Source organism: Triturus cristatus, chromosome 1_2, assembly GCF_964204655.1.
Source record: "Triturus cristatus chromosome 1_2, aTriCri1.1, whole genome shotgun sequence".
Classification (NCBI taxonomy): Eukaryota; Metazoa; Chordata; class Amphibia; order Caudata; family Salamandridae; genus Triturus; species Triturus cristatus.
Genome location: NC_140580.1, coordinates 101,954,556 through 101,979,460, shown reverse-complemented (window position 1 = coordinate 101,979,460; position 24,905 = coordinate 101,954,556). Strand labels below are relative to the sequence as shown.

The following is a 24,905-nucleotide window of genomic DNA, read 5'->3' as shown; positions in this document are numbered from 1 at the left end:
CTCCCGGACAGTGTGGGGTATCTGCCACACTGTAATCACTTGTAAACTATCCACTACTGACCTCCAGAAAACTACCAGACCAGTACAATCCCAAAGCACATGTAGGAAGTAGGCGTCCTGAAAACCACATCTAGGGCAGGGCGCCGGATGATCCAGATATATTTTGTGTAAAACTTGTGGAGTCCGATAGGTTTGGTGCACGATGTTTTACTGTATAAGTTTAAACCTAGGGTTAGAACTAATTTGATTGACCCCTGCATGTACCTTCCTCCACTCAGATACTGTTATGGGTATGTCCAGAATCGCGTCCCACTTGGCCCGAGTCAAAAGGGGGGGGAAGCAGGAATATCATCCCTAAGTGCCCGATAAATATGCAAGATTAATTTACGCCCTCCCGTCAAGATCACAAGTGCCTGAAGTGTAGACCAGATGGGCAGTTCCTGTGGGAACGTCAACCACAACTCTCGGGTTGCCGCTGAAATGTTCCCGTATTGTCGTCTCTCCAGCTCGAACGTGGACTCTGCCTCCTCCCTGGTAAGTAAGTGTTGGTTGGAGTATAGGTCCGCCATCACACGACATCCCCCTCCGTCCATTTAGTAACAGACATATTATAACCTGTCCGTTTAAATTATACCACCGCCCATAGTGATGAGTCTGGAGCATAAGGTGCCCTTTTTACCACGGTTTAAATTGCTACTTCCCATGTCGAATAATATATGGAAGCCGATTTAGCACCCCACAGCCGCTCCACCAACTATCGGTCCAGGCGGAGAAAATACGCCTGTGGTATTTGATAAAGTGAGCTTTGCATCACAAAGACAGCGTGGAAGAACCACCATTTTGGTCAGTGCAACCTTACCCATCAGGGAAAGCGGCAACACGCCAAAACGCAATCGATTTTTGGATACCCTTCACACATCTCCCCATATTGTGTTCCAAATAGTAATCTTCTGTATGAACCATTCTAATCCCCAAATAACGCCCTACATCCCTGACCCAGCTCATTCACCGGGGGTAGGTCACGTTCCTCCCGTTCGGTTAAACATCCCATGGGGAAAAGCTTAGACTTCCCTGGGTTAAGTTGCAGTCCCGAGAGCCCCCCAAAGTCAGTCAACACTTCTAACAGCACAGGATCCGACTCCTCAGGACGTCGAAGGTATACCAACGTATCGTCGGTATACATGAACACCACATGAGTAGTAGCTCCCAACTGAATTCCCCAATTCTGCATCCCAGTTAGAAGGGTAATCGCCAGAGGCTCCATCACGAGGGCAAACAGGAGTGGCGACAGGGAGCAGCCCTGTCGGGTACCCCTTCGGGGCTCAAACCTATGAGACACTTGATTATGTAAGCGTACCCTAGCCATAGGCCCAGTATATAATAATTTTATCCAACCTATATATGATTCTCCCAACCCCATCTTACTAAGGACTTCCCACATGTACTTCCATTCGACGGAATCAAAGGCCTGCTGTATATCTAAGAGACATAGGCCCAATTCTCCCCCCGCAGATGAGGTGCATGCCATACGTGCGCAAGTCTACGCAAATTGTATGTGGCGTTTCGCCCCGGACCGAAGCCAGCCTGGTCCGGGTGGACAAATCGGGCCACATACAGCACGAGACACGCCGCCAACACGCCACTCAGTATCTTTTCATCTGTGTTCAGGAGACAGATGGGTCTGTAAGAAGCAGGAGAAAGAGGATCTCTATACGGCTTAGGGATTATAGACACTAATGCCTCCATCATGGTATTAGGGAGTACCCCCCCAGGTCAAAGCCTTATTAAATACCTGTAAGAGATTATCCACCAGCTGCGGAGCAAATTTTTTATGAAACTCCGCTGAGAGTCCATCACTGGATTGGTGGTAAGCTCCAGGCAATAACCATGTTGGAAAATTCCTAGCACCCATTTGTCTGCAGTTCTGGATTGCCAGATGGGGAGAAATTGTAAAAGATGTTCCCCGACAGGTGTTTAATGATCAGGGGGAAGTGTAGGCAAGTCACTGTTTGCTGAGAGAGGGGGAGGTAAGTGTTGTAGAACCTCTACCCCTACCCTTGCCATGGTTACCTCTGTACCCTCCTCTAAAGAAGCCTCTGGAGGGTGGGGAGGATTGATTGTTGCCCTTGGAGGGTGCAGCAATAGTGTGAAGAAATGGTTTTGGACCCCCCACGATAGAAGGAGCGAAGAAAGGAGACACGATTAGAAGGAGACTGTAGGGCTCCCATAGATTTGGCTACTTCCGTATCCTTTTTTATCTTTTCTAAGGACGTATCTACTACAGGTCCAAAGAGATGCTGTTTATCGAAAGGTTGTAGGAAGCTGTCTCTGTATAAACTATACCAAAGTGAGGTATAGTGTGCACAGAGTCCAGTGGAACCCAAAAGGTAGGTGCGAGAAGGTGCCCTCTTTCTGCATGGTTGCCCCCACTTGTAGCTGAATTGCTGATGTGCTTTGACTGAGTGTGCCCTGGGATCCTGCTAATCAGGTACCCAGGGGCTATGTTCTTTCCCTAAAACTGCATTGAAGCCTAAACCCAATTGGCATCTCTGGCCACAGGTCAGCCACTGGTAAATGGTAGACTTCAACCACAGAAACCGGATGCAGGCGGCTCTGCGATTCTGTACCACTCTGCAACCGACGCCCACAGTCAGAGTGGCCCCAACCCCACTAGGTGGGCACCCCAGCGATCCGGACCTATAAGCTTCAAGCGGAGGCCTGCAGCCTCAAACAGAAGGGTCCCCCGCAACCAGAGCTGGTAAGAAGGACCAATACCAAAAGACACCCCTGCAACAGACACCCCACGGCCTTGGGTGGCCTAATCGACTGTGTCCAGGCATCCTCCAAGAACGCTACTCACATCTCCAGCCGGTGGTCGCCATCAGGTAGCCTCCCCGACCGAGCCTGAAGCATCTTTTCCAAACCAGAGATCTTCATTGAGAATCACTGGGCTCCCGAAGCCTTCTTGGCACTCTGCATCCCCCCGCCTTCGAGAAGCGGTGCTGGCTGATGGTGCAGCTCCTGTGCTGGCTGTTGGCCCCTGCAACACTGATCTTAATCCCAGGAGCTTTGCTCCAACACCCAAGTGGCCTGCTCATAAGCAGCCCCTGACCGAAGGCCCCCTTAGCCCCATTGGCTAACACTGAGGCCCTGTACTCTGCACCCGGCCGCCCCAGTGCAGCTGGTGGTGCAAGTTGAGTGCCTAACTGGATCTAGTGGGAACCCTGGTCCTAACACCCAAAAGTCACACTTGCAAGTCATTTACTTACTTGTAAACCCTTAACACACTTTCCTATAGGAACCAATGCTGCGATTTTTTTTACCTAAAAATGTTGTCGAGCTGAACTTTTGTATGAAAGAAAAGTAACTATTGCAAACCTAAAAAAGTCTTACTTTCCTTTGTATTATAGGATCCACGGTGTGATAGGTAGGATTATCATCCAGGTAGCAGATGTAATCAAAAAGTAACACAGAAGTAAGCAAAAGTAAGCAAAAGTAACTTCTATGTAATTAAACTGCTTTACAAGCCAATACAAACCCGTAACTATTGCAAATCCATTCCCAATTGCATTTCTGTGTAAAGTTTTACCATTTGAAAGTACATTTTACCTAACTGCACCAAGTCCTGCTTGGTTCTCGAAATAAAACAATAAGTATACCTTTTTAATACGTACCCAATTGGTCTGGAGTGTGAGTGTGTGTGTGTGTAATCAATCCTTGATTGAGTGAATACAATAAATACTTAACACACCCTCCTGATAAGCCTAACTGCTCGCCCATACTACTGCAAAGAGCGGTTTGAGATTATCTAATTTAGCCTCTGCTATACCTCTGGGGATCCCCTGGACTCTGCACACTATACCTTACTTTGGTACAGTATATACAGAGCTAGCTTCCTACAAGAGGCATATCAACTCCTGTAGATGTGCCCTCACATGTAATCTAATGCACACTGCCCTAGAACTACAAGGCCTTCTGTAGGGGTGACAGACTTTGGCATGGCACACAGCGAGTGTGCCATGTCGTGTTTTCAATCATGCTTTGCACCATGACAGTGTTTGCAATAGCAGGCTACATGCAATTTGTATGGGGTCACCTTAGGGTGGAATACTACATGCTGCAACCCTTATTGACCCTTTCTGGTACCCATCCCTAGGTACCAGCGGTACCACTATGGGACTTACAGGAGTGAAATAGTGTGAGCCAACTGTGACAATTAGACCATTTGTACTTGGTTAGCATGGACCCAGTGCACATCAGTCCAAAAATGTCAGTACCAGACGCATAAAGTGGGGCTGACCATGACAAAAATGGGCACTTTCCTACACCAAGAAAGTGTCTATTAAAAAATATGTTATACTCAAGTGAAACACGACATGAGCAGAGCCAAAGCCCCTCTTTCAGTAGTGCTGCTGCTTAAATGTCTTTGTTGACTATGTAAGGTCTTGCAACAGCTTTGCAGTCAATCTAGACCTACATAGGTCTGAAGGCTACTGTAGCTTGTAGGAGATGGAGCATTCATGCACAACTAACCTAAAACCTCAGTGGTTCTCAGCAAAACTCAGAAGTTTAGCCCACTATCCAATCTATATGAGCGTGGTGATCCTGTCCTTGGAGAATTCCGTTTTTTGGCATGGACTAGGGAAACCTCGGACCAACTATTTTCTAATTTTTGCGCTCACTAATCAACATGCTTCATAATCTATGGAGTCATTTTTCTTACACATTTTAAACCAAGCTCAAGACATTTAAAATCACACTCACTATTATATTGTGTGTAAACGATGTGCTAATCATAAAAGGAGCTTGTCCAAAACCAACGCACCTCAATATCTATGTCCTTGAAGGCTTTGGCTCCCAGTTCAGTCTTTTTAATCTGCTCCAACCGCTCACGCACGGTTTTCTTCTTGATCTGCTCATGTTCCTGCAGGATGCGTTCCTTCTCCCGCTCCTTGGCCTCCTGGCGGAGTCGCTCCTCCTCGGCCTTTCGCACCTTTAATTGCTCAGCTTCACGCAGCTCAAGCTCCTCCTTCTCACGCTGGATGTTCAAGTTCTCCAAGCGCTCCTTGCGTTCCTCGATGGTTTGTCGACGAGCAAGGATGCGTTGGTGTTCCTTTCGTGAGCTTTTCAAGTAAGAAGTGACTGCCAGTTGGCGCTGCTCCTCCTTCTCTTGCTGAAGGTAGAAGACATTATTAAAAAATAATTAGTTTCAAGTCAACCACATTCAGAAGCATATAAAGCAGAGAACACTCTTAGCAAGCTTGGAACCAGTGCTCCACCTCCTCACTATACTTTTCTCTAGCTAGATTTGTTAAATAGACAAATGACCAATTGAATAAATGACAGGCCAATTCCATTTTTCATGCACTTCAAAGTGCTACGTTTTGGAGGAGAATAAAAATTGAACACTGATAAACAGATCACGCACAAGCTTTAAAAGGTCCTTGAAATATGGCTGAATAAAGTAGCAGGTTCAATAACCTGGGTCCGCACAATCACTTTCCCTTCTTAGAAAGAGATAAATGTAGGCACAGTTTTAGTGGATAAATCGCCTCTAAGACTACTCTACCCTTGTTCTGATCTAGAAACAAAGATGGTCAGAAAAAAGTAAACTTTTGTTTTTAACCACATTGGTCTAAACGGTGAAACTTAATATCAATATACAATAAGCTACCACCAACTGCAGAAAGGAATATGCTACTTACCAGTATGCATCTGTTCTTGGCATGTAGAGCTGCAGAGCCACACACTTAGGATAGTAGATCGCCATCTGGTGTTGGGCTCGGATGATTGCAGGTTGTTGTTGTCTTCGGAAGAAGTCTTTGGTCACGAGATAGGTGACTCCTCCCTTGGACTACAGTGCGCATGGGCATCCACTCAATCCTCAGATTGTTTTTCGCCATGATTGGAAATGATGGAGTTTGTAAAAAGAGAGAGATGTCCATGTGTAATGTCTAAGTAAGACTATGCTGGAACAGATACAGGTCCCGGGGAGGTGGGTGGGCGTGTGTGGTTCTGCAGCTCTACACGCCAAGAACAGATGCGTACTGGTAAGTAGCATATTCAGTTCGAGGCATATGAGCTGCAGATCACACACTTAGGATAGACTATATAGCAGTGTCTCCCCTAGCGGTGGTCACCTGTATCAATTGCAGAAGTTTGGAATAAAGTTTTAAGGATTGCCTGACCTACAGAAGCTTGTTGTTTTGCTTGCACGTCAACACAGTAATGTTTAGTTAAGGTGTGTATTGTAGACCATGTGGCTGCCTTACAAATATCTTCTACGGGAATGATTCCTAAGAATGCCATGAAAGCCCCTATTTTGCGTGTGGAATGCGTTCTAGGGGGAACGGTTAGTGTGCGTTTAGCCTTGTGGTATCATATTTGGATACATTTAACTATCCACCTGGCTATCCCGGATTTGGAAATGGGGTTGCCTTTATGTGGTGGAGAGAAGGCAACTAACAATTGTTTGGTTTTGCGGAATGCTTTGGTTCTGTCAATGTAGTAAAGTAGGGCTCTTTTACCGTCTAAGGTATGAAGAGCTCTTTCAGCTACCGAGTCCGGATTTGGGAAGAACACCGGTAGCTCTACTGATTCGTTAAGATGGAACGGAGATATGACTTTTGGCAGGAATTTCGAACTTGTTCTAAGAACCACTTTGTTGCGGTGTAATTATAGGAATGGTTATTGTATGGTTAAAGCCTGGATCTCACTTACCCGTCTAAGGGATGTGATAGCGATAAGGAAAGCCACTTTCCATGTGAGGAACTGTAGTTCGCATTTATGCAGAGGTTCAAAAGGGGGTCCCATGAGCCTTGTAAGAACAATGTTTAGATTCCACACTGGAGAGGGTGGTAATCTGGGAGGAATAATCCTTTTAAGGCCTTCCATGAAGGCTTTGATCGCAGGTACTTAGTGACAAGTGTTGTCGATTTTGCAAGTAGGCTGCTAATGCTGCTAGGTGGAGACGTATGGATGAGCACGCTAAATTACATCTTTGCAAGTGTAGTAAGTAGCAAATGATGTTCTGTATGGATGCATCCAGTGGGCATATATCATTGTTCCATCTTTTCCATTTTGCAGCGTAGCAGGCTCTAGTGGTAGGTCGTCTGGCCTCTTTTATAATATTCATACAGTCTGGTGGTAGGTTGAGGAAACCGAACTCTAGGACTTCAGGAGCCAGATCGCTAGATTCAGTTGACCTGGATCTGGGGGTCTTATTTCTCCATGGTTCTGGGTTAGTAAGGACGGGGAGAGATGCAGTTTTTGGTGTGGAACTAGAGAGAGTTCCAGCAGTGTTGTGAACCAGGGCTGGCGTGCCCCTGTGGGGGCTACTAGGATCAGTTTGAGAGACTGTTGCCTGAGCTTGCGTACCACAAATGGAATGAGTGGGAGAGGCGGAAAAGCGTACGCAAATCTGCCTGACCAGTTCATCCATATCGCATTGCCCATGGGCTGTGGGTGGGGAAACCTGGCGCCGAAGCTTGGGCATTTTGCGTTTGTGTGTGGCGAACAGATCTATGTCTGGTTGGCCCCATTTTTGGAAAAAGTAGAGTAGGACTTAAGGATGTAATTCCCATTCGTGGAACTGTTGAGTGTCGACTTAACAGGTCGGCAATCTGATTGTGAACCCCTGGAAGGAGTTCTACAAGCAGGTATATGTTCTGGGGAATGGCTCATCTCCAAATGTTCTGTGACAGCTGGAGAGAATGTGTGCCTCCTTGTTTTTGTATATAATACATGGCTGTCATGTTGTCCGTCCGGATGAGGACAGTTTTGTTCTGGAGATGTATTTGGAATGATTTTAGTGCTAGGAATACTGCCAGTAGTTCTAGGTAATTGATATGAACAATTGTTACTTACCTGTAAACAGGTGGTTCTCCAGTATTGGTGTCTTTCATAGATTCACATGCTTGAATATTCCCCGTCGTCGGAGTGGGAGTCCCACGGTAAATAATATAGCAATATATACAGCCATAATATATATATATACATATACATAAGTAAGCATAGAAAAACAGAGATACAAGTAAGTGATAACATCAAGAATGTCCCTATATGAAATCTCCATAGAGATACATGGAAAGAGAAAAAAGACATTCGCAGTCTATCTCTGTCATTATGTTAGTCCAAACTACGGCCAATCAGGCGCCAGCTCCTCTCTAGAACCTTCTCAGAGCTCCTCACCTCAGATTTTCGTAGCACCAAAGTGACTTTTAGAGTGTATGAGGAGAAGAGAGCCTCTGAAGGGAGGAGGGAGGGTCGCATGTGAATCTATGAAAGACACCAATACTGGAGAACCACCTGTTTACAGGTAAGTAACAATTGTTCTTCTCCAGTATTGGGGTGTCTTTCATAGATTCACATGCTTGAATATAGAATAGCTAGCAATAACAATCATCATTATTTCCATGATCACACAGCTTCGAAATTGTAATGACAATCAATCTTCTTATGCATATGACAGTACTGAATAACTAACAGTATAAATGCATCATTATGTCAATTATAAATGGAAACAATATGGAGGAGGGAAGGAAGAGGCTCATCTTATTTAAAAAGATTGCGAAGCACTGCCTGCCCAACTGCAGCATACTCCTCGTTTAAAGTTGTCAAGCAATAGTGTCTTGTAAACGTGTGTCTGCTCGACCACGTAGCTGCTCTGCAGATCTGATGCAAAGGCACTCCAGCAAATAAAGCAGTTGAGGAAGACATTGCTCTGGTGGAGTGAGCCCTCACTGGTGACTGCAATGGCTTGTTTGCCTTTTGATGGCAGAAGACGATGGCAGCTGAAACTCAACGTGCAATAGTTAGTTTCGTCACTGGACGACCCTTGTGAAAGCGTCCAAAAGCTATGAATAGTTGATCAGTCTTTCGTAAAGCAGCCGTTCTGCTGATGTAGAATGTTAAACATCGTTTCACATCCAGGGAATGTAATCTCTGCTCCGCAGGAGTTTGCGGATTAGCAAAGAAAGTTCATAAAATCACTGGTTCATTAATATGAAAGTCTGAAGGCACCTTCGGCAAGAAAGTTGGATTTGTACGCAATACTACAGAATCTGGTTTGAACTGTAGGAAAAAGGTGGATTTATTGGACATCCAGTTCTCCTTGGATGGGGCGTGTCTAATCTGTAATGAGGGATCAATGCAATGCATGATGACGCCATTTTCACAAAGGACTTCAATATTCTTACAGAAACGGATCTTTTTGATCTGATAAGGGTTACCAGTCGGAGAATTTTTTGAAGACGGTCTTGGGAGAGAAGTGCCCTTGCTGACACTGTGTCTAAAGTTGCTCCCAGAAAATCTGTGCGATGAGAAGGCTGTAGATGGGACTTTGTGGTATTTATGGAGAGCCCTAAGGCGCGAAAACACCTCCTGGCAAAGATGTGTGTGTTGTAGAAGTTGAACTTTCGATTGTGATTTTAGGAGATAGTCGTCCAGATATAGAAAGATCTGAACACCCTGGAAACGTAGGACGCTACCACAGGGGCTAGCACCCTTGTAAACACTCGAGGGGCCGAGCGTAGTCCGAATGGTAATACTTTGAACTGGAAAATCCTCTCGACCCACTCGAAAACGAAGAAATTTTCGATGTTGTCGTAGTATGGAGATATGCAAATATGCATCTTGGAGGTCGATTGTTTCCATGAAATCTCCTTGTGAAAATAATCGCAAGATCTCTACAAGCGTTCGCCTATGAAAAAATTGTTTCTTTAGATACCTGCTGAGAGCCCTCAGATCTAGAATGGCCTTCCATTCCCCCTTCCTTTTGGTGATAAGGAAGAATCGGGAATAAATCCTTTCCCTCTTTTGAGATCTTGGTACTACTCCTATGGCTCCCTTGTGTTATAGAAGTTGAACTTGTTGTAACAGTTCTTTGATATGAGCCGGTGGTAGTCCGGTAGGTGGTGTGGGTGGAGGGAATTCGATGAACTCCAAAGTGTGACCTCTTTCTATAATTTCCAAAACCCAACGGTTCCTTGTATGGAGGACCATTGAAAATAGTACCGATAGATTCGACCTCCAATTTTCTGAGACTGATAGAAGTCATGTCTCTTAGGAGTGGAACCCTTGTAAGAGGATTTTCCTCTGTAAGTCTTGGAAGACTGCTGTCGAGAAGTTTGCTGTTGGTTAGAGGAATATCTGTTTGAACCCTGGTTATAAGGTCGATATTGATTGTTTGCTCTTCGAAAATTAGAGGAGGTGCCGCGTCCGCGTGCCCCCTGAAAGGGCTGTTTTCGAAATTGCAATGTGCCCAGAGAGCGAGCAGTGTCTGTATCTTTCTTTATCGATTGGAGAGCTTCATCCACATGATCTCCGAGTAAAGCCTCTTCGTCATATGCCATGGTCTTTGACGGTTCCGGCAGTTGCTCAACTAGTGTGGACATATCCGCCCATACTTGACGGTCCTAACGACCCAGGATGGCTAAAGCATTAGCCGCTCTCAACATGGTGGAAGCCATCGAAGAGAATTTTCACCCTATGGCATCCAAACGACATCCACCACGATCAGGTGATCGTAGATGCAGGGTTTCTAGCCCGGCGTTGCGCTGCCTGTTTGACTACAGAATCTGGCTTCACTTGACCAGTGAGGCACGCTGGTGCTCCTAATGGTGATTTGTACTTTTTCTCCAATCTAGGCACCCGTGCCGGAAGACTATTTTAGGCCTTCATAATCTTTTTGCCTTCCTCCCAAATAAATTAGATTATAGGGATTGTATGTGTTTAACAGGCTGATCTTTGAAATCGTACAGGAAATAATCCTTCGTTAATTTGAACCTTTGTGCTGTCCTATCCCTTAACTGGTGGAACTTGCATATCAACAGGTGGTGAGTCACCAGGTAGCACCGGAGAGGGAGATGGTGTTTGGGCATGATAGTTATCCCACTCCGCCATACCATCATCAGCATCATCAGCATCGCCACCATCAGAGAATCTCACCATCCTCCCTGTCCTGAGGAATTTCTTCTTCTTCTTCAGGATCATGAGGAGGTACTGTCCGAGTTGAAGAATGTCTCAGCGGTACTGTAGGTATTATCACAGAAAGTATTGGAGCCGGTACCGGTTCCGATATAGTTGTTGGCACCACTGGAATAAGCGGAACCACAGACACTTGTGGTGATAAAGGAAAAAAAAACGCCGATTATAGTCGTCCAACATGAGTTGCAGATTAGTTATCAGTGACAATGGTAGCATCGCAGTTTGTCTTCCCTAGGAATTTCTTCCTGATAAAATTGTTCCTCATCATCACTATTATCTTCCTGGCATCTTATTACTAAATCTAAGGGACTGTGTGCCGTCCCAACCGATTCAGCTAAACCTTCTTCTGAATCTTGAGTCAGTGGTAAAACAATGGTGAAGGAAGGCGGGAATCCTCCACCGATATAACCTCACCTGACATATCTTGTCAAGTACTCGGTGGTAATGGTAATAAAGGAACAGCAGCAAAGGACGAAGTAGTCGCTGTATATGTGGAAGAGATTTGGATTTTTAATGACCTCTGTGCAGAAGTCGTCTTTTTTAAACTTTTTTTTTTTTTTTTTCACCGATGAGACTGCAGTCGACGGGCTCTGAGCCACCGTCGGAAGACAGTTTTTTTTTTTGTTTTTTTTAAACTGGAAAGTTGAAAACCTCACTAGCCTGAGAACTATGTCTCGTGGGCGACACAGCAGTATTCAATGAAGAAGAAGTGGCAGATGTCATAGTCAGAGACATTTTCTTCCTTTTAAGGAAAGGAGCAGGTAACTCCTGTACACTACTGCGTTTTGAGGCTGTGAGGGAACGGCCAGAAGTAAAGTTTTCTACCTCAGAAAATTACTTCATCTTTATCCTTAAGTCTCTGGAGCCACAACAAGAGACGGCCTTCCCTGTCTTTCAGAGTTTTTGTAGAAAATTCTACAGAATTTACATTCACCCACTTCATGGTTAGGGTAAATACAGTAAATACACTTATTGTGTGGATCTTCTGAGAATAACGTAGCTTTCCACAAAAGAACAACGTCTAAACAAAGACTTCTTACTTGAAGTCATCCTGAAGAGAAAAAACTGAGCAGAGCTCTGGGAGACTCCCTTTCACACGACGTGCGGTAGAAAATCTGAGGTGAGGAGCTCTGAGGAGAAGGTTCTAGAGAGGAGCTGGCGCCTGATTGGCCGTAGTTTGGACTAACATAATGACAGAGAGACTGCGAATGTCTTTTTTCTCTTTCCATGTATCTCTATGGAGATTTCATATAGGGACATTCTTGATGTTATCACTTACTTATATCTCTGTTTTTATATGATTACGTATATATATATATATATATATATATATACACACACACACACACACATATATACATATATACATACATACATACATATATACATACATATATACATACATATTATGGCTGTATATATTGCTATATTATTTACCGTGGGACTCCCACTCCAACGACGGGGAATATTCAAGCATGTGAATCTATGAAAGACACCCCAATACTGGAGAAGGAGCACTTTCTGTTGAGTGGTCCATTTGCCCTGAGTGGTGTGTCCTAGGAGATGGGCTCCCCATCCCGTGAGTGATGCGTCCGTTGTTAGCACTATTTGTGGGAGAGGCTCGAGGAACGGCCGCCCTTTGGACAGGTTTGTGTTCCACCATTTTAGAGAGCGATGTGAGCGGCTGTCCACCAACACCAGATCTGTTAGTTGTCCGTGAGCCTGATTCAACTGACGTGCTAGACACTCTTGCAAGGGATGCATTTGAAGTCTTACATAAGGCACAATGAAGATGCATGACGCCATCATGCCTATCAGTTGCATGAACACTCTTGCTGGAAGAGTGTTGGGTTTGAAATTTTACAATGAGAGCTTGTATATTGGCTATCCTGGCTGGGCTGGGATATGCTAGGGCTTTGGAGGTATTTATGGTGGCTCCCAGATATTGATGTATGTGGGAGGGGTGGAGATGAGATTTGGGGTAGTTTATTGTGAATCCCAAGTTATGTAAGATTTGAATAGTTTGGTGGGTGTGTAGAACGCATTTGTTGAATGAGTTGGCTTTTATTAGCCAGTCGTCTAGATACAGGAAGACATGAATTTGTGGCCTTCTGAGATGCGCTGCTACTACTGCTAGACATTTGGTGAATACTCTGGGCGCAGTTGTTACCCTGAATGGAAGGACTGTAAACTGATAGTGTTGTCCGTTCACCACAAACCTTAGGTACTTTATTGTGAGCAGGATGTATGGGAATGTGGAAATAAGCGTCCTTGAGATCTAGTGTGGCAAGGAAATCGCCTTGTTGTAGTAGTGGGAGCACTTGTTGAAGAGTGATCATATGGAAATGATCTGACTATGTACAGATTTAGGAGTCTGAGGTCGAGTATTGGTCTTAGAATCTCTTCCTTTTTGGGGATTAGGAAGTACAGTGAGTATACCCCTGTACCCTGATGTTGTAAGGGAACTGGTTCTATTGCATGTTTTTGAAGCAATGAGAGAACTTCTTGTTTGAGGAGCGTAAGATGGTCTGGTGACATGGAACGCTGCTTGGGTGGTATGTGTGGAGAGGTAGTGGTGAGTTCCAGGCAATAACCATACTGGATAATTTGTCTTACCCACTTGTCTGTTGTGATGGAGTTCCAGACAGGTAGGAACTGTTTTGAGTCTTCCCCCGACTGGAGTGGAATGATCTGGGGGGAGTGGAGGAAAGTCACTGTTTTGTGGCGGGGGAGGTACGAGTGTTGGTATGGCCTCGACCTCGTCCCTTGTTGTTGTTTCCTCTATATCCTCCTCTAAATTATCCTCTACTAGGGGATGTTTGTGTAGAGGTTTTGAACGTAGAGGAGGTGTCTGCTCCCATATTCTTGGAGGCTCCTCTGTAGAAGGAGCGTCGAAAGGAGCCGCGTGCTTGTGGAGACTGCAATGCTCCCATGGACTTAGCAGTCTCGGTGTCTTTTTTCATTTTTTCAAGTGCAGTGTCAACTGCTGGCCCAACCAGCTGTTCTTGGTTAAAAGGTTGGCTAAGTATGGTACTTTGTACTTCTGGCTTAAAACCTGAAATGCGTAGCCAGGCATGGCGTCTAATGAGTACACTTGTGTTTAGTGCTCGAGAGGCGGTGTCTGCGGCGTCAAGTGCACATTTAATTGATGCATTTGAGATACGTTTTCCCTCTTGTATACGGTCATTTGCCTGGGTCTTGTATTGGTCTGGCAGGTGTTGTAGCAGATTCTCCAACTGATCGTAGTGAGCCCTATCGTAGCGTGCTAATAGGGCTTGGGTGTTGGCAAAACGCCAATGATTAGCAGCTTGTGCTACTACTCGTTTGCCCGAGGCTTCTAATAGATTGGATTCTTTGTCAGGGGGTGGTGTATCTCCCGTCGTTTGGGAGTTGGCGCGTTTCCTTGCGTTGGAAACGACCAAACAATCCAGAGGGAGCTGTCCTTTGATGTAACAAGGATCTTCTGGGGCAGGTCTATAGTTTCTCAATTCTTGGGTTAAGCACCCTGGCACGGACGGGGTCTTTAAATACTTCTGTGGCGTGTTTTATCACCCCTTTAAGCATAGGTAAAATTTGTACCGACTTCTGAGACTGTTCAAAAGTGTCTAAGAGGAAGTCTTCCTCGGGTGCATTAGAGTGGATGGTGACGCCATGGTAAAGTGCTGCTCTGTTTACTAGTTGTCCAAACCCCAGGTGGTCATCTGGAGGTGATGGTTTGGAAGGATATGGTGTAGGGTCAGGTATATCTGGTAGAGGGTATGCCCAATCATCCAATAATGCGGTATCTGGATCCATGAACGGATCATCATCATCCTGTGGAGGTGGTGTATGTGATGGAGATGGTAGAGGTAAGGGTGGTGTAGGCAGAGGGGGTGGGGTAGAAGGTCGTATGGGAGAGGAAGGAGGAATAGGTGATGTTGCAGAGTCCTCCTTTTTATAGGAACTGGGGCAGGTGTTGTGTCCAGTTTCCGTTTCTTACATGGCACTGCAGTGACATGTCCAGTCTTTGGATTAATATAGATACTTTTTTGTGTTGGATCTGGATGGAAAAGTTCTTGTTCTTCAGGAACAGATTTTTTCAGTTCCGATCGAGGTTTTGGTTGATCGGTAGAGTCTTTGGCTTTAGGAGGTGTATTATAGTCCTTAGCCGGTGGTTTCGGTGCCGATGAAGGTTTCGGTGCCGAAGTGGAGTCTTTCGGCTTGGGAACTTTCGGTGCCGATTTATCTATGGGCCTCGATGTTTTCGGTGCCGAGAGGTCTTTGGTCTTCGGTGCCGAAGGTACAATGACATGCGGTTTACTCGGGCCCGAGCCACCGGAAGGCTTATGTTTCTTCGGAGCCAAGCCCGGAGGCGGGGCTTCTGAAGGATGTTTTCGATCTCGACTGAGGCCAGCTGGCGAAGTCTTGACCAATGCCTTTGGTTTTGGAGGGGTTGGGGCAGGGGCAGTGGTACTCGCGCGTTGCCCCGGAGTAATGGGGTCGTCCGAGTCGTCTGCTTCTGAGATGATTTGAAGTTCCTCTGTATCCTCTTCCGGGACATCGGGATCCTCATCGAAGAGGTTTACTGGTTCCGGGGCTGATCTATGTGCCATGATATGGCGTCGAGCTCTTCGATCCCGAATGGTCTTTTTGGATCGAAATGCTGCGCAGGCTAGACAGTTGGCTTCGTCGTGTTACGGTGATAGGCACAGGTTGCAGACTTTGTGATGGTCACTGTGCCGAAATTTTGCTCCACACTGGTGGCATTTTTTAAACGGCGTCCTTTCCATGAGCCGTAGGCCTCATGGTGTGGATAGGCCCAGCAGCCCGCGTCGACGTCCGGAATCGAGCCGATGAATTTGATGTAGTTGTAGAAGTTTTTTTGCTTCGAAAAGCTTGTATTTGAGATTTTCAACCAGAGTTGTAAAAGTTACATCCGAACCCAATGGCGGAAAAAAACAATGAGGATGGAGTGGATGCCCATGCGCACTGTAGTCCAAGGGAGGAGTCACCTATCTCGTGACCAAAGACTTCTTCCGAAGACAACAACCTGCAAGCATCCGAGCCCAACACCAGATGGCGATCTACTATCTTAAGTGTGTGATCTGCAGCTCATAGGCCTCCAACAACTATTTAAGATAGTATATTTTTCCAGAGCTTGACGGCCTTTTGTTACTGGCACACCCACCGATTTATGTAAAGTGGAAACGCAACAGTAGTTAACGAAGCAGGTACAATGCTAATTTACCTCCTGTCATTTCTCTTGCACGCAAGTCACTATAGTACGCAAAACTTTTTTTTCTCTTTTTTCAAACAAAATTATGAAAAGGTGTTAGAGTACACATGAAAAAATGATATCAAGTGATTTCACCCATCTTCAGTTTCTTCCAGATTAAAAAGTATGATTATTTACAAAGGGCAAGTTACTTCTCTTCGGTAATACCTTATCTGGTTGAGACTAAATCTAGCCGCAGATTCCTTAACTTAGAATTTTAAGACTTTTACTCAAGCAATACCCTTGAACGCCAGTAGGTAGAGTCAGTCGGCTCCGCGTGACATAATCGGCGGCATCCACGCTGTTAGTGAGGTCCTAGTCACCTGATTAGGGACCACCTCAGAGTGCTGACGTAAGTTACTTTTACACGACTTTCCACGCCAGGAGCACAAAGTCATTAAGTGCATTGAAGTGGTGTCTTTAGACCAACTAGGGCCCTGAAAGATATCATCCCGGACCCTAAAAACCTGTCCGCAGTGCAGGCAGAATGGGTGAGTCGGTAAGTAATCTGCAGGTAGGAACTTCTTCTACCAGAGGGAGCTGATGATCCAGGACCTCGGCTGCCCTTCTCACCATGATAGGATATGTAACTACCTCCTCAGTAGCCATGGTAGGGGGAGAAAGCAGGCCAGAATATGGGAAGGTACCTAGCCCACTGTCCTCACCCAATTCCTCATACCAGTCCAATTCGTGCTCATGAGTTCCGCAGAACAAGGCCTGGAGCGTCACGACTCGTCAGTCATGTTGGCCGAAGGATGGGGAGAAGTGGAAGTATGCTTTGCATGCTTGTGTTTTATACCTCTTACCTGACTGACCCAACAACTTTGAGTGGGGGGGGGGGGGGGGGGGGGGGCTTGGTTAAGGACTCAGAACTCCCACAGTGGTGCCTGGACCTTCCTCTCAACCGGGAACGATATCTCTGGAGTGAACAGCATGGAGCTGAATGCTGGGCCACAACCAGCTTCAGGGTACAATCCCTCAAAGCCTTCGAAGCCGTGGCCCAGCAGTCAGGGCACAACTTGGATTTGTGGTCTCGTTCAGGCAACAGAAACAAAATTAAGTGTGAATCCGTCACACACATGGCACGATGGTAGGCGCTTCACGGGTTGAATCCAGAAGTCTTCTTAGACATTGAGGAAAAATCCTACACCAAAAATTCTTGACAAAACGTCAAAAAAGCCTGTCAAAAAGTGACAGAGGGTAGCTCTCAAGGATCAGCACTAGCTGGTGCGGAAAGAGAAGAACTGACACCAGCGCGCCAAGGTGGCGCCTATAAAGGTGGCATGGACGTCACTTCCGGCACAGACATCAGGCAGAGCCGATCTGTGCCACCTACTAGCGCACAAGGATATTGCTCAAGCAAGAGTCTTCTGGATCCAGACTGACACCTGGGAAATTCTTAGGTAAGGAATCTGCGGCTAGATGCCTCTGAGATCACCTACCACAATGACATCATTTTAAATTGTCTCCAACAGTAGCCCTACTCAAATTACACCCTGCCTCAACTAAAATGGTGCTCTGAATCGAAGCACAAATTGAACCTATAGCAGGAAATCGAACGTCCCTGTTGTCTAGATTTCCCCCCCACTTACCGTGGCTTGCCTTGTTCACAGATTGACAAACAGCTCATTTGTCAGAAAAAGAATTCCTTTGAAACTCTATAATATGTAAAAGTAAAGGACTACTTCTACAGTTTAGTTAATTTACTGAGGAGTAAAAGGCAATGAATACCACAGCTGAATCACAGAGGCATTTTGAAATGAACCATTATGAAATTAATTTCTGAACTCCCACACTTACCAGTATGTGTGCTGGTTTAATAACCGCAACAGCTTTCGTCAGAACAGAAGACATTGCAGTCAACTGGCTCCGTATGTGTTCAGAAGGCATGTTCTGGAGAAAAGGTCCCACTGGTGCATCTTCCCTAGCAGAGTAATTTAGGTCCGAGCCAAAGCTGAGTGATCGAGTTGTATGATCAAGACGCACCTGAGAAGAGGGAGAAGAGTCAGGACAGGTTAGGAGGGAAAAGCTACTATTCAACTACTTTATTTGCTGCTAATATCTGGAAAATGCTAGTTTTTTTTTGCGAACATCTCTACTGTATTGGCTATCTGGAGTTAAGTTCAAGAAAAAGTAGCAGATTCAAAAACTTTACTGTGCAGCATTGAAGTAATGGTAATCAACATGAATGAGCCTATGAGCTCTAATTTCCAAACGAGGCAATGACTAAATAACTCCATGCCCAGCCATTCTTCAATTCAGTCTAAATAAAATGGTTACTAACCAGTAGTAGCAGTTTTGCAGCTTAAAGAAATTTCTGGATTCACATATGGAGCGGTGCATTATTCCACCATCTAGCAATTGGGTCTTGAACTTTCCCTCCGCAGTCTCTTCGTGTTTTTTTTTTTGGGGGGGGGGGGTGGGGGGGGGGGGGGGGGAAGAGGTTCGTCTGTTGCCACCATTTGGTGTCTAGTCCAGCCTTCTCTTGACGTCAGACGCCCACCCTGGAAGCCTGTTTGTGGTTCTCCTCTTCAGATTCTTTTTTCTGGCTATTGCTTCTCCACTTCCCGTAGGTTTCCATTTCATTTATACTGTTTGTTCTTTTCTTTTTGTCTCACCTCATTTCCTGAGGAGGCAGGTGGAAGCAGCAAAACGTATAGTTTCTTACCGGTCGGTGTAGTTTTGCAGCTTGAAGACTTTCAGGATCAGTATGTGGTGCATTATTCCGCCATCTTGTGGCTGGGTCTGGAATCGTAGTATTTTTTTTTTGTGGCCTAGGTGGGCGGCGACATCCCACCATTTGGTGTCCTTTCTGACGTAGGCGCACTTCCTGCAGAAGCTCCCACCTTTGGTCGCTATCTTCGGATTATTTTTTCTGGTCTTGTGTTAATCCTATCTTCTCTGTTATTTTGTAAAGTCTTGTTTATCATTAACCCTTTACTTCCGGTCTCATCTTTCTGGCGGAGGAGGGTGGGTCGCTAGTGAATCCAGAAAGTCTTCAAGCTGCAAAACTACACCGGCAGGTAAGAAACTATACATTTTGCAGCGTGAATCTTTCTGGATTCACTATGCTGTGCATAGACTTTGTAGCGGTTTGTCCTTATTGTGGTGGCTGGGTGGAAGATGAGCACTGGTTACTGAATGTGTGCTGTAAGACCTCTCACTTGCGATTCTTTGTTCATTTGAATATCCACACAGTAGTGTTTAGTGAACGTGTGCACTGAAGACCATGCGACCCACTTGGCAAATGTCTTGGATAGATGTGCTCGCTAGAAATGCAATTGTTGCTCCTTTCTTCCTTGTTGAGTGAGCCTGAGCTGCTCCTTATAACTGTTGTCCTGCCTGCTTGTGGCAATCGTGCAATGGTATTCTTGGTGACTGGTCGTCACAGAAAACTGCTAGCAAAGGACACAAAGAACGTTTGTTTTTCTGCACTCCTTTGTCCTTTCTATATAGTGCATTACAGCACTTCTGGCTTATAGTGTGTGTAGAGCATTTCTGTTTTTGTGGTCGCAGGGCTCGAAAAATGAATATGCTACTTACCAGTATGCATCTGTTCTTGGCATGTAGGGCTGCTGACATTCATATCTGTGCATAGATCGCCGCCTAGTGTTGGGTCCGGATGTTTGCACGTTGTTGTCCTGGAAGAGTCTTCAAAGTATCCTTGGATAGGTGACTCCTCCCCTGGACTACAGTGCGCATGGGCATCCTCTCCATCCTCAGATTGTTTTTCGCCATTGTGGCAGTGATGGAGTAGATACAGAAAGTGATGACCATGCTTGCAGTAATTCTGAGAGCTGCAGCTGCGACAGGCGCCGGGGAGGAGGGAGGGCGATATGAATGTCAGCAGCCCTACATGCCAAGAACAGATGCATACTGGTAAGTAGCATATTCAGTTCGAGGCATGTGGGCTGCTGAATTCATATCTGTGCATAGAATACATAGCAGTGCCCTCTATTGGCGGCGGCTACCCGTGCCAGCTGCAGCGGTCTGAAAAAGTGTTTTGAGAACAGCCTGTCCTACAGCTGCCTGCTGTTTTGACTGCACATCTACGCAATAGTGTTTTGTAAATGTGTGTGTAGTGGACCATGTGGCTGCTCTGCATATATCATGCAGGGGAATATTTCCTAGGAAGGCCATGGAAGCCCCCAACTTACGTGTTGAGTGGGCTCGTGGTGGAATAGTTAATGTGCGTTTTGCTTTTTGATAACAGATTTGAATACACTTAACTATCCATCTGGCTATCCCTGCTTTGGAGATGGCGTTACCTTTGTGGTGTGGGGCAAAGGCAACGAACAGTTGTTTTGTCTTCCTGAAGGGTTTAGTCCTATCGATGTAGTACATGAGGGCCCTCCGTACATCTAGTGTATGTAGTGCCCTTTCTGCAACAGTTTGTGGGTTTTGGAAGAATACTGGCAGTTCAATAGTCTGATTCATGTGGAACTGCGATATTACTTTGGGCATGAATTTGGGGTTGGTACGTAGTACGACCCTGTTGGCGTGAACCTGTATAAATGGCTCTTGAACGGTTAGTGCCTGGAGTTCACTAACTCTTCTTAGGGAAGTGATCGCTACAAGGAAGGCCACTTTCCAGGTAAGGAATTGAATCTCGCATGAGTGTAGAGGTTCAAAGGGTGGACCCATCAGGCGTGTGAGGACCAAGTTGAGGTTCCACATTGGAGCCGGTGGGTGGCTTGGTGGAATGACTCGTTTGAGTCCTTCCAAGAATGCTTTGATGGCAGGCACTCTGAATAGAGAGAGGTGCTGCCTGGTTTGCAGATAGGCTGAGATTGCGGTCAAATGGACACGTATAGAGGTGTACGCCAGATTGCATCGATATAGGTGTAAGAGGTAACAGATGATGTTTTGGATGGATGCGTCCAGCGGGTTGATGTCATTATTACCGCAATAAATGACGAACCTTTTCCATTTGGCTGCATAGCAAGCTCTGGTGGTGGGTCTCCTGGCCTCCTTGATGATGTCCATACAGTCAGGTGGCAGGTTGAGGTAGCCAAACTCTAGGACTTCAGGAGCCAGATCGCCAGGTTCAGCTGTTGCGGATCTGGGTGCTGAACCTCTCCATGGTTCTGCGTCAAATGCGCGGGTTTGATCCGCAGCCTTTGATGCGGCACCACGGAAAGTTCGAGGAAGGTGGTGTACCACGGCTGGCGTGCCCACGTGGGAGCGACTAGGACCAGTGTCAGGGAGTGTTGTCGGAGTTTGCGAGCCACCAGCGGTATCAATGGCGCTGGGGGAAAAGCGTACGCAAATCTGCCGGACCAGTTCATCCATATCGCATTGCCCTGCGACTGTGGATGTGGGAATCTGGCGGCGAAGCTTTGGCATTTTGCGTTTTCGCTTGTCGCGAATAGGTCTATCTCCGGATGACCCCACTGCTGGAAGTACGGTTGGAGTACTGATGGGTGTAACTCCCACTCGTGCATCTGGTGGCTGTGTCTGCTGAGCAGATCCGCCATCTGGTTGTCCTTGCCAGGGAGGTGTTCCGCCATGAGGAACATGTTCCTTTGAATGGCCCACTTCCACATGCTCTGAGCCAGATGAGACAACTGTGGAGAGTGTGTTCCTCCCTGTTTCTGTATGTAGTACATTGCGGTCATGTTGTCCGTCCGGATCAACACGACCTTGTTGCATAGGTGTACTTTGAATGCCTTCATGGCTAGGAAGATTGCCATCAGTTCCAGAAGGTTGATGTGCAACTTCTTTTGTTGTGTTGTCCATAGTCCCTGCACTGTGTAGTGGAGTACATGAGCTCCCCATCCCTGGAGAGACGCGTCCGCTGTCAGTACTATCTGTGGGACAGGCTCTTGGAATGGTCGGCCCTTGCAAAGGTTTTGTGGATTCCACCAATGCAGAGAGTTGTATGCCCGACCACTCACCAACACTAGGTCCTTCAACTGTCCTTGAGCCTGGTTCCACTGACGTGCTAGGCACTCCTGAAGTGGGCGCATATGTAATCTCGCGTGCGGGACTATGAAGATGCAGGAGGCCATCATGCCTATCAACTGCATAAACACTCGCGCTGGAAGTGAGTGATTGGGTTTGAACTTGGAGATCAGCAGTTGTATGCTGTTGATCCTCACTAAATTTGGCTGAGCTGTGGCCGCCAGAGTGTCTATAGTCGCACCTAGGTACTGTTGTACGTGTGCGGGCTGGAGATGGGACTTTGGGTAATTTAGTGAGAATCCCAGACTGTGAAGAAGGTGAATGGTGCGGGACATGTGGCTTGCACATTGCTGGGCTGACTTCGCTTGAACGAGCCAGTCGTCTAGGTAGGGGTAGACGTGTATATGCTGCCTCCGTAGATGTGCTGCCACCGTAGCTAGGCACTTCGTGAAAACCCTGGGCGCTGTTGCCACGCCGAAGGGAAGGACTTTGAACTGATAGTGCTGCCCTTGAACAGTGAACCTGAGGTATTTTTTGTGTGAGGGGTGGATGGGTATGTGAAAGTACGCATCCTTGAGGTCCAGTGTGGCTAGGAAGTCTCCCTGCTTGAGAAGCGGAAGGACTTGCTGTAGAGTGAGCATGTGAAAGTGCTCTGAAAGGATGTACTGGTTCAGGGGTCTCAGGTCTAATATAGGTCTGAGCGACCCGTCCTTTTTTGGAATTAAGAAGTAGAGGGAGTACACTCCCGTACCCTGCTCGTGGATGGGTACGACCTCTATAGCGCCTTTTAGAAGCATACTTTGCACCTCTTGCTGTAAGAGCGTTAAGTGCTCTGAGGACATAGGACGGCTTCTTGGTGGTATTGTGGGTGGAGTGGAGGTTAACTCCAGACAGTAACCGTATTTTACAATATCTTTGACCCACCTGTCCGTGGTGATGGAGTTCCACGTGGACAGGAACCTTTGTAGCCTTCCCCCGACAGGTGTTATGTGGTCGGGAGGAAGGGAGAGGGCGTCACTGCTTGTTCTTGGGGGAGGACCTGGTGTTGCCGTAGCCACGTCCTCTGCCCTTTGTACTGGAGCCACGATATCCACCTCGGGTGTTTTTATCGTAGGTGGCCTGTGTATTGCCTTTGTTATATGTTTGTTGTGACCCCTGTCCTCTACCTGCTCCCTTGTTTCCGGGGCGACGAAAGGAGCCGCTCCGAAAGGACTGAGTTTGTAGGGCGCCCATGGACTTTGCAGTGTCCGTGTCCTTTTTTATCTTTGAGGGTGGTGTCAACCTCTGGCCCGAATAAATAGTCGGGGTTGACGGGCTGGTTGAGTATATTGTTTTGGACCTCAGGCTTGAATCCGGAGATCCGTAGCCAGGCATGTCGTCGCAGCATGACGCTTGTGTTTATGGCTCTGGCAGCCGTGTCTGCAGCATCTAGTGCACATTTGATGGAAGCATTCGTGAGTAGCTGTCCTTCTCTGATGAGCATTTCTGCGCCTTCCTTGAACTGGTCAGGGAGATGTTGGAATATTTGCTCCAGTGTGCCATAGTGCGCTCTATCATAGCGAGCAAGGAGCGCTTGAGTGTTGGCTATGCGCCATATGTTGGCAGCTTGGGCGGCAACTCGCTTGCCAGAGGTCTCTAACACCTTGGACTCTTTGTCCGGGGGAGGAGCGTCACCTGTCGTTTGCGAGTGTGCCCTCTTGCGTGCATTCGCTACGACGATGGAGTCGAGTGGTAATTGGCCTCTGATGTAAGTAGGATCCCCAGGTGCTGATCTGTATTTCTTATCAATCCTGGGGTTTATCACTCGTGCCCTGGTGGGTTCCTTGAAAATGTCCTTGGCTGGTTTGAGGACCCCCTTCAACATTGGCAGAGTCTTTACATGTCTTTCTGAGGATGCAAAGGTGTCCATTAGAAAGTCATCTTCGATGGTATCAGAGTGAAGCTGTACCCCATGGTTATTTGCGGCACGTTCAATAAGAGCGTTGAACGCCGCAGTATCCTCCGTAGGAGATGTTTTTGCCCCATAGAGTTGTGGGTCCTGTGCATCGAGAGGTGCACTGGGGTCTGCAGGGTCGCCCCAAGTTTGATCAGGGTCCTGCTGGTCATCAGGGTATGTGTCTACATGGTAGGGGACTTGGTCATCCATGTAGTCCTCCAATGCATCCGTGTCGGAGCGGGTGGGGGAGAACCGGTGTTGATCCTGGTAGGATGAATGGAAAGGTTCATAAAGGAGAGGTTCTGACTCTACAGGCAACTTCCTTTTTAGTGGGATCCTGAAAGGGTCCAATGGCGGCTCCGAAGTTATCCTTCGGTCGTGGAGAATCATCCTGCCAGTGTCGGCGTCGATGACACGTGCCGGAGACGTCTCAGCAGGTGTGACCGTAGTTTGGGTGACCCGTGTCCTGAGTTGGAACATTTTTGGGATTGTCGACGGAGGCAAGCCGAAGGTAATGTTGGCCGGCACCGAAGAGGCTGCTGGAGCTCCGATCGAACCGGAACCCGACGTGTCCTGGAGGACAGCCGTGGTTTTGCTGCCTTGCGTCGCACCAGGTCGTACTTGGGGCGTGTTTGAGGCTTTGGCACCGGCCAGGTTCGTAGAGGCGGCCGAGGATTTTTTCGGCGCCGGCGGTTCCTCGAGTCGAGGTGCGGAGATCACCGTTGAAGTCTTCGATACGTGAGGCTTAGGTGTCGTCGAGGAAGCGATGCGAGACGCAGCAGGCGGTACGTCCCTCGGTGTCGTTGGTGCCGGTAGCCGAGCAGG

The 24,905-nt window shown here is 46.9% G+C and overlaps 1 protein-coding gene across 2 annotated transcripts in view; it reads right to left on the bottom strand.

Moving 5' to 3' along the window:
• Positions 1 to 24,905, bottom strand: part of EIF3A (eukaryotic translation initiation factor 3 subunit A) — a 735,236-nt gene that overhangs the window by 488,440 nt on the left and 221,891 nt on the right. For both annotated transcript variants that reach the window (XM_085602967.1, XM_085602977.1), the window contains exons 11-12: positions 18,041 to 18,226; positions 4,826 to 5,173 (exon numbers count right to left, since the gene is read on the bottom strand). In XM_085602967.1, coding sequence (XP_085459093.1) covers positions 4,826 to 5,173; positions 18,041 to 18,226 — 534 coding nt within the window. The remainder of the gene's footprint in view (positions 1 to 4,825; positions 5,174 to 18,040; positions 18,227 to 24,905) is intronic.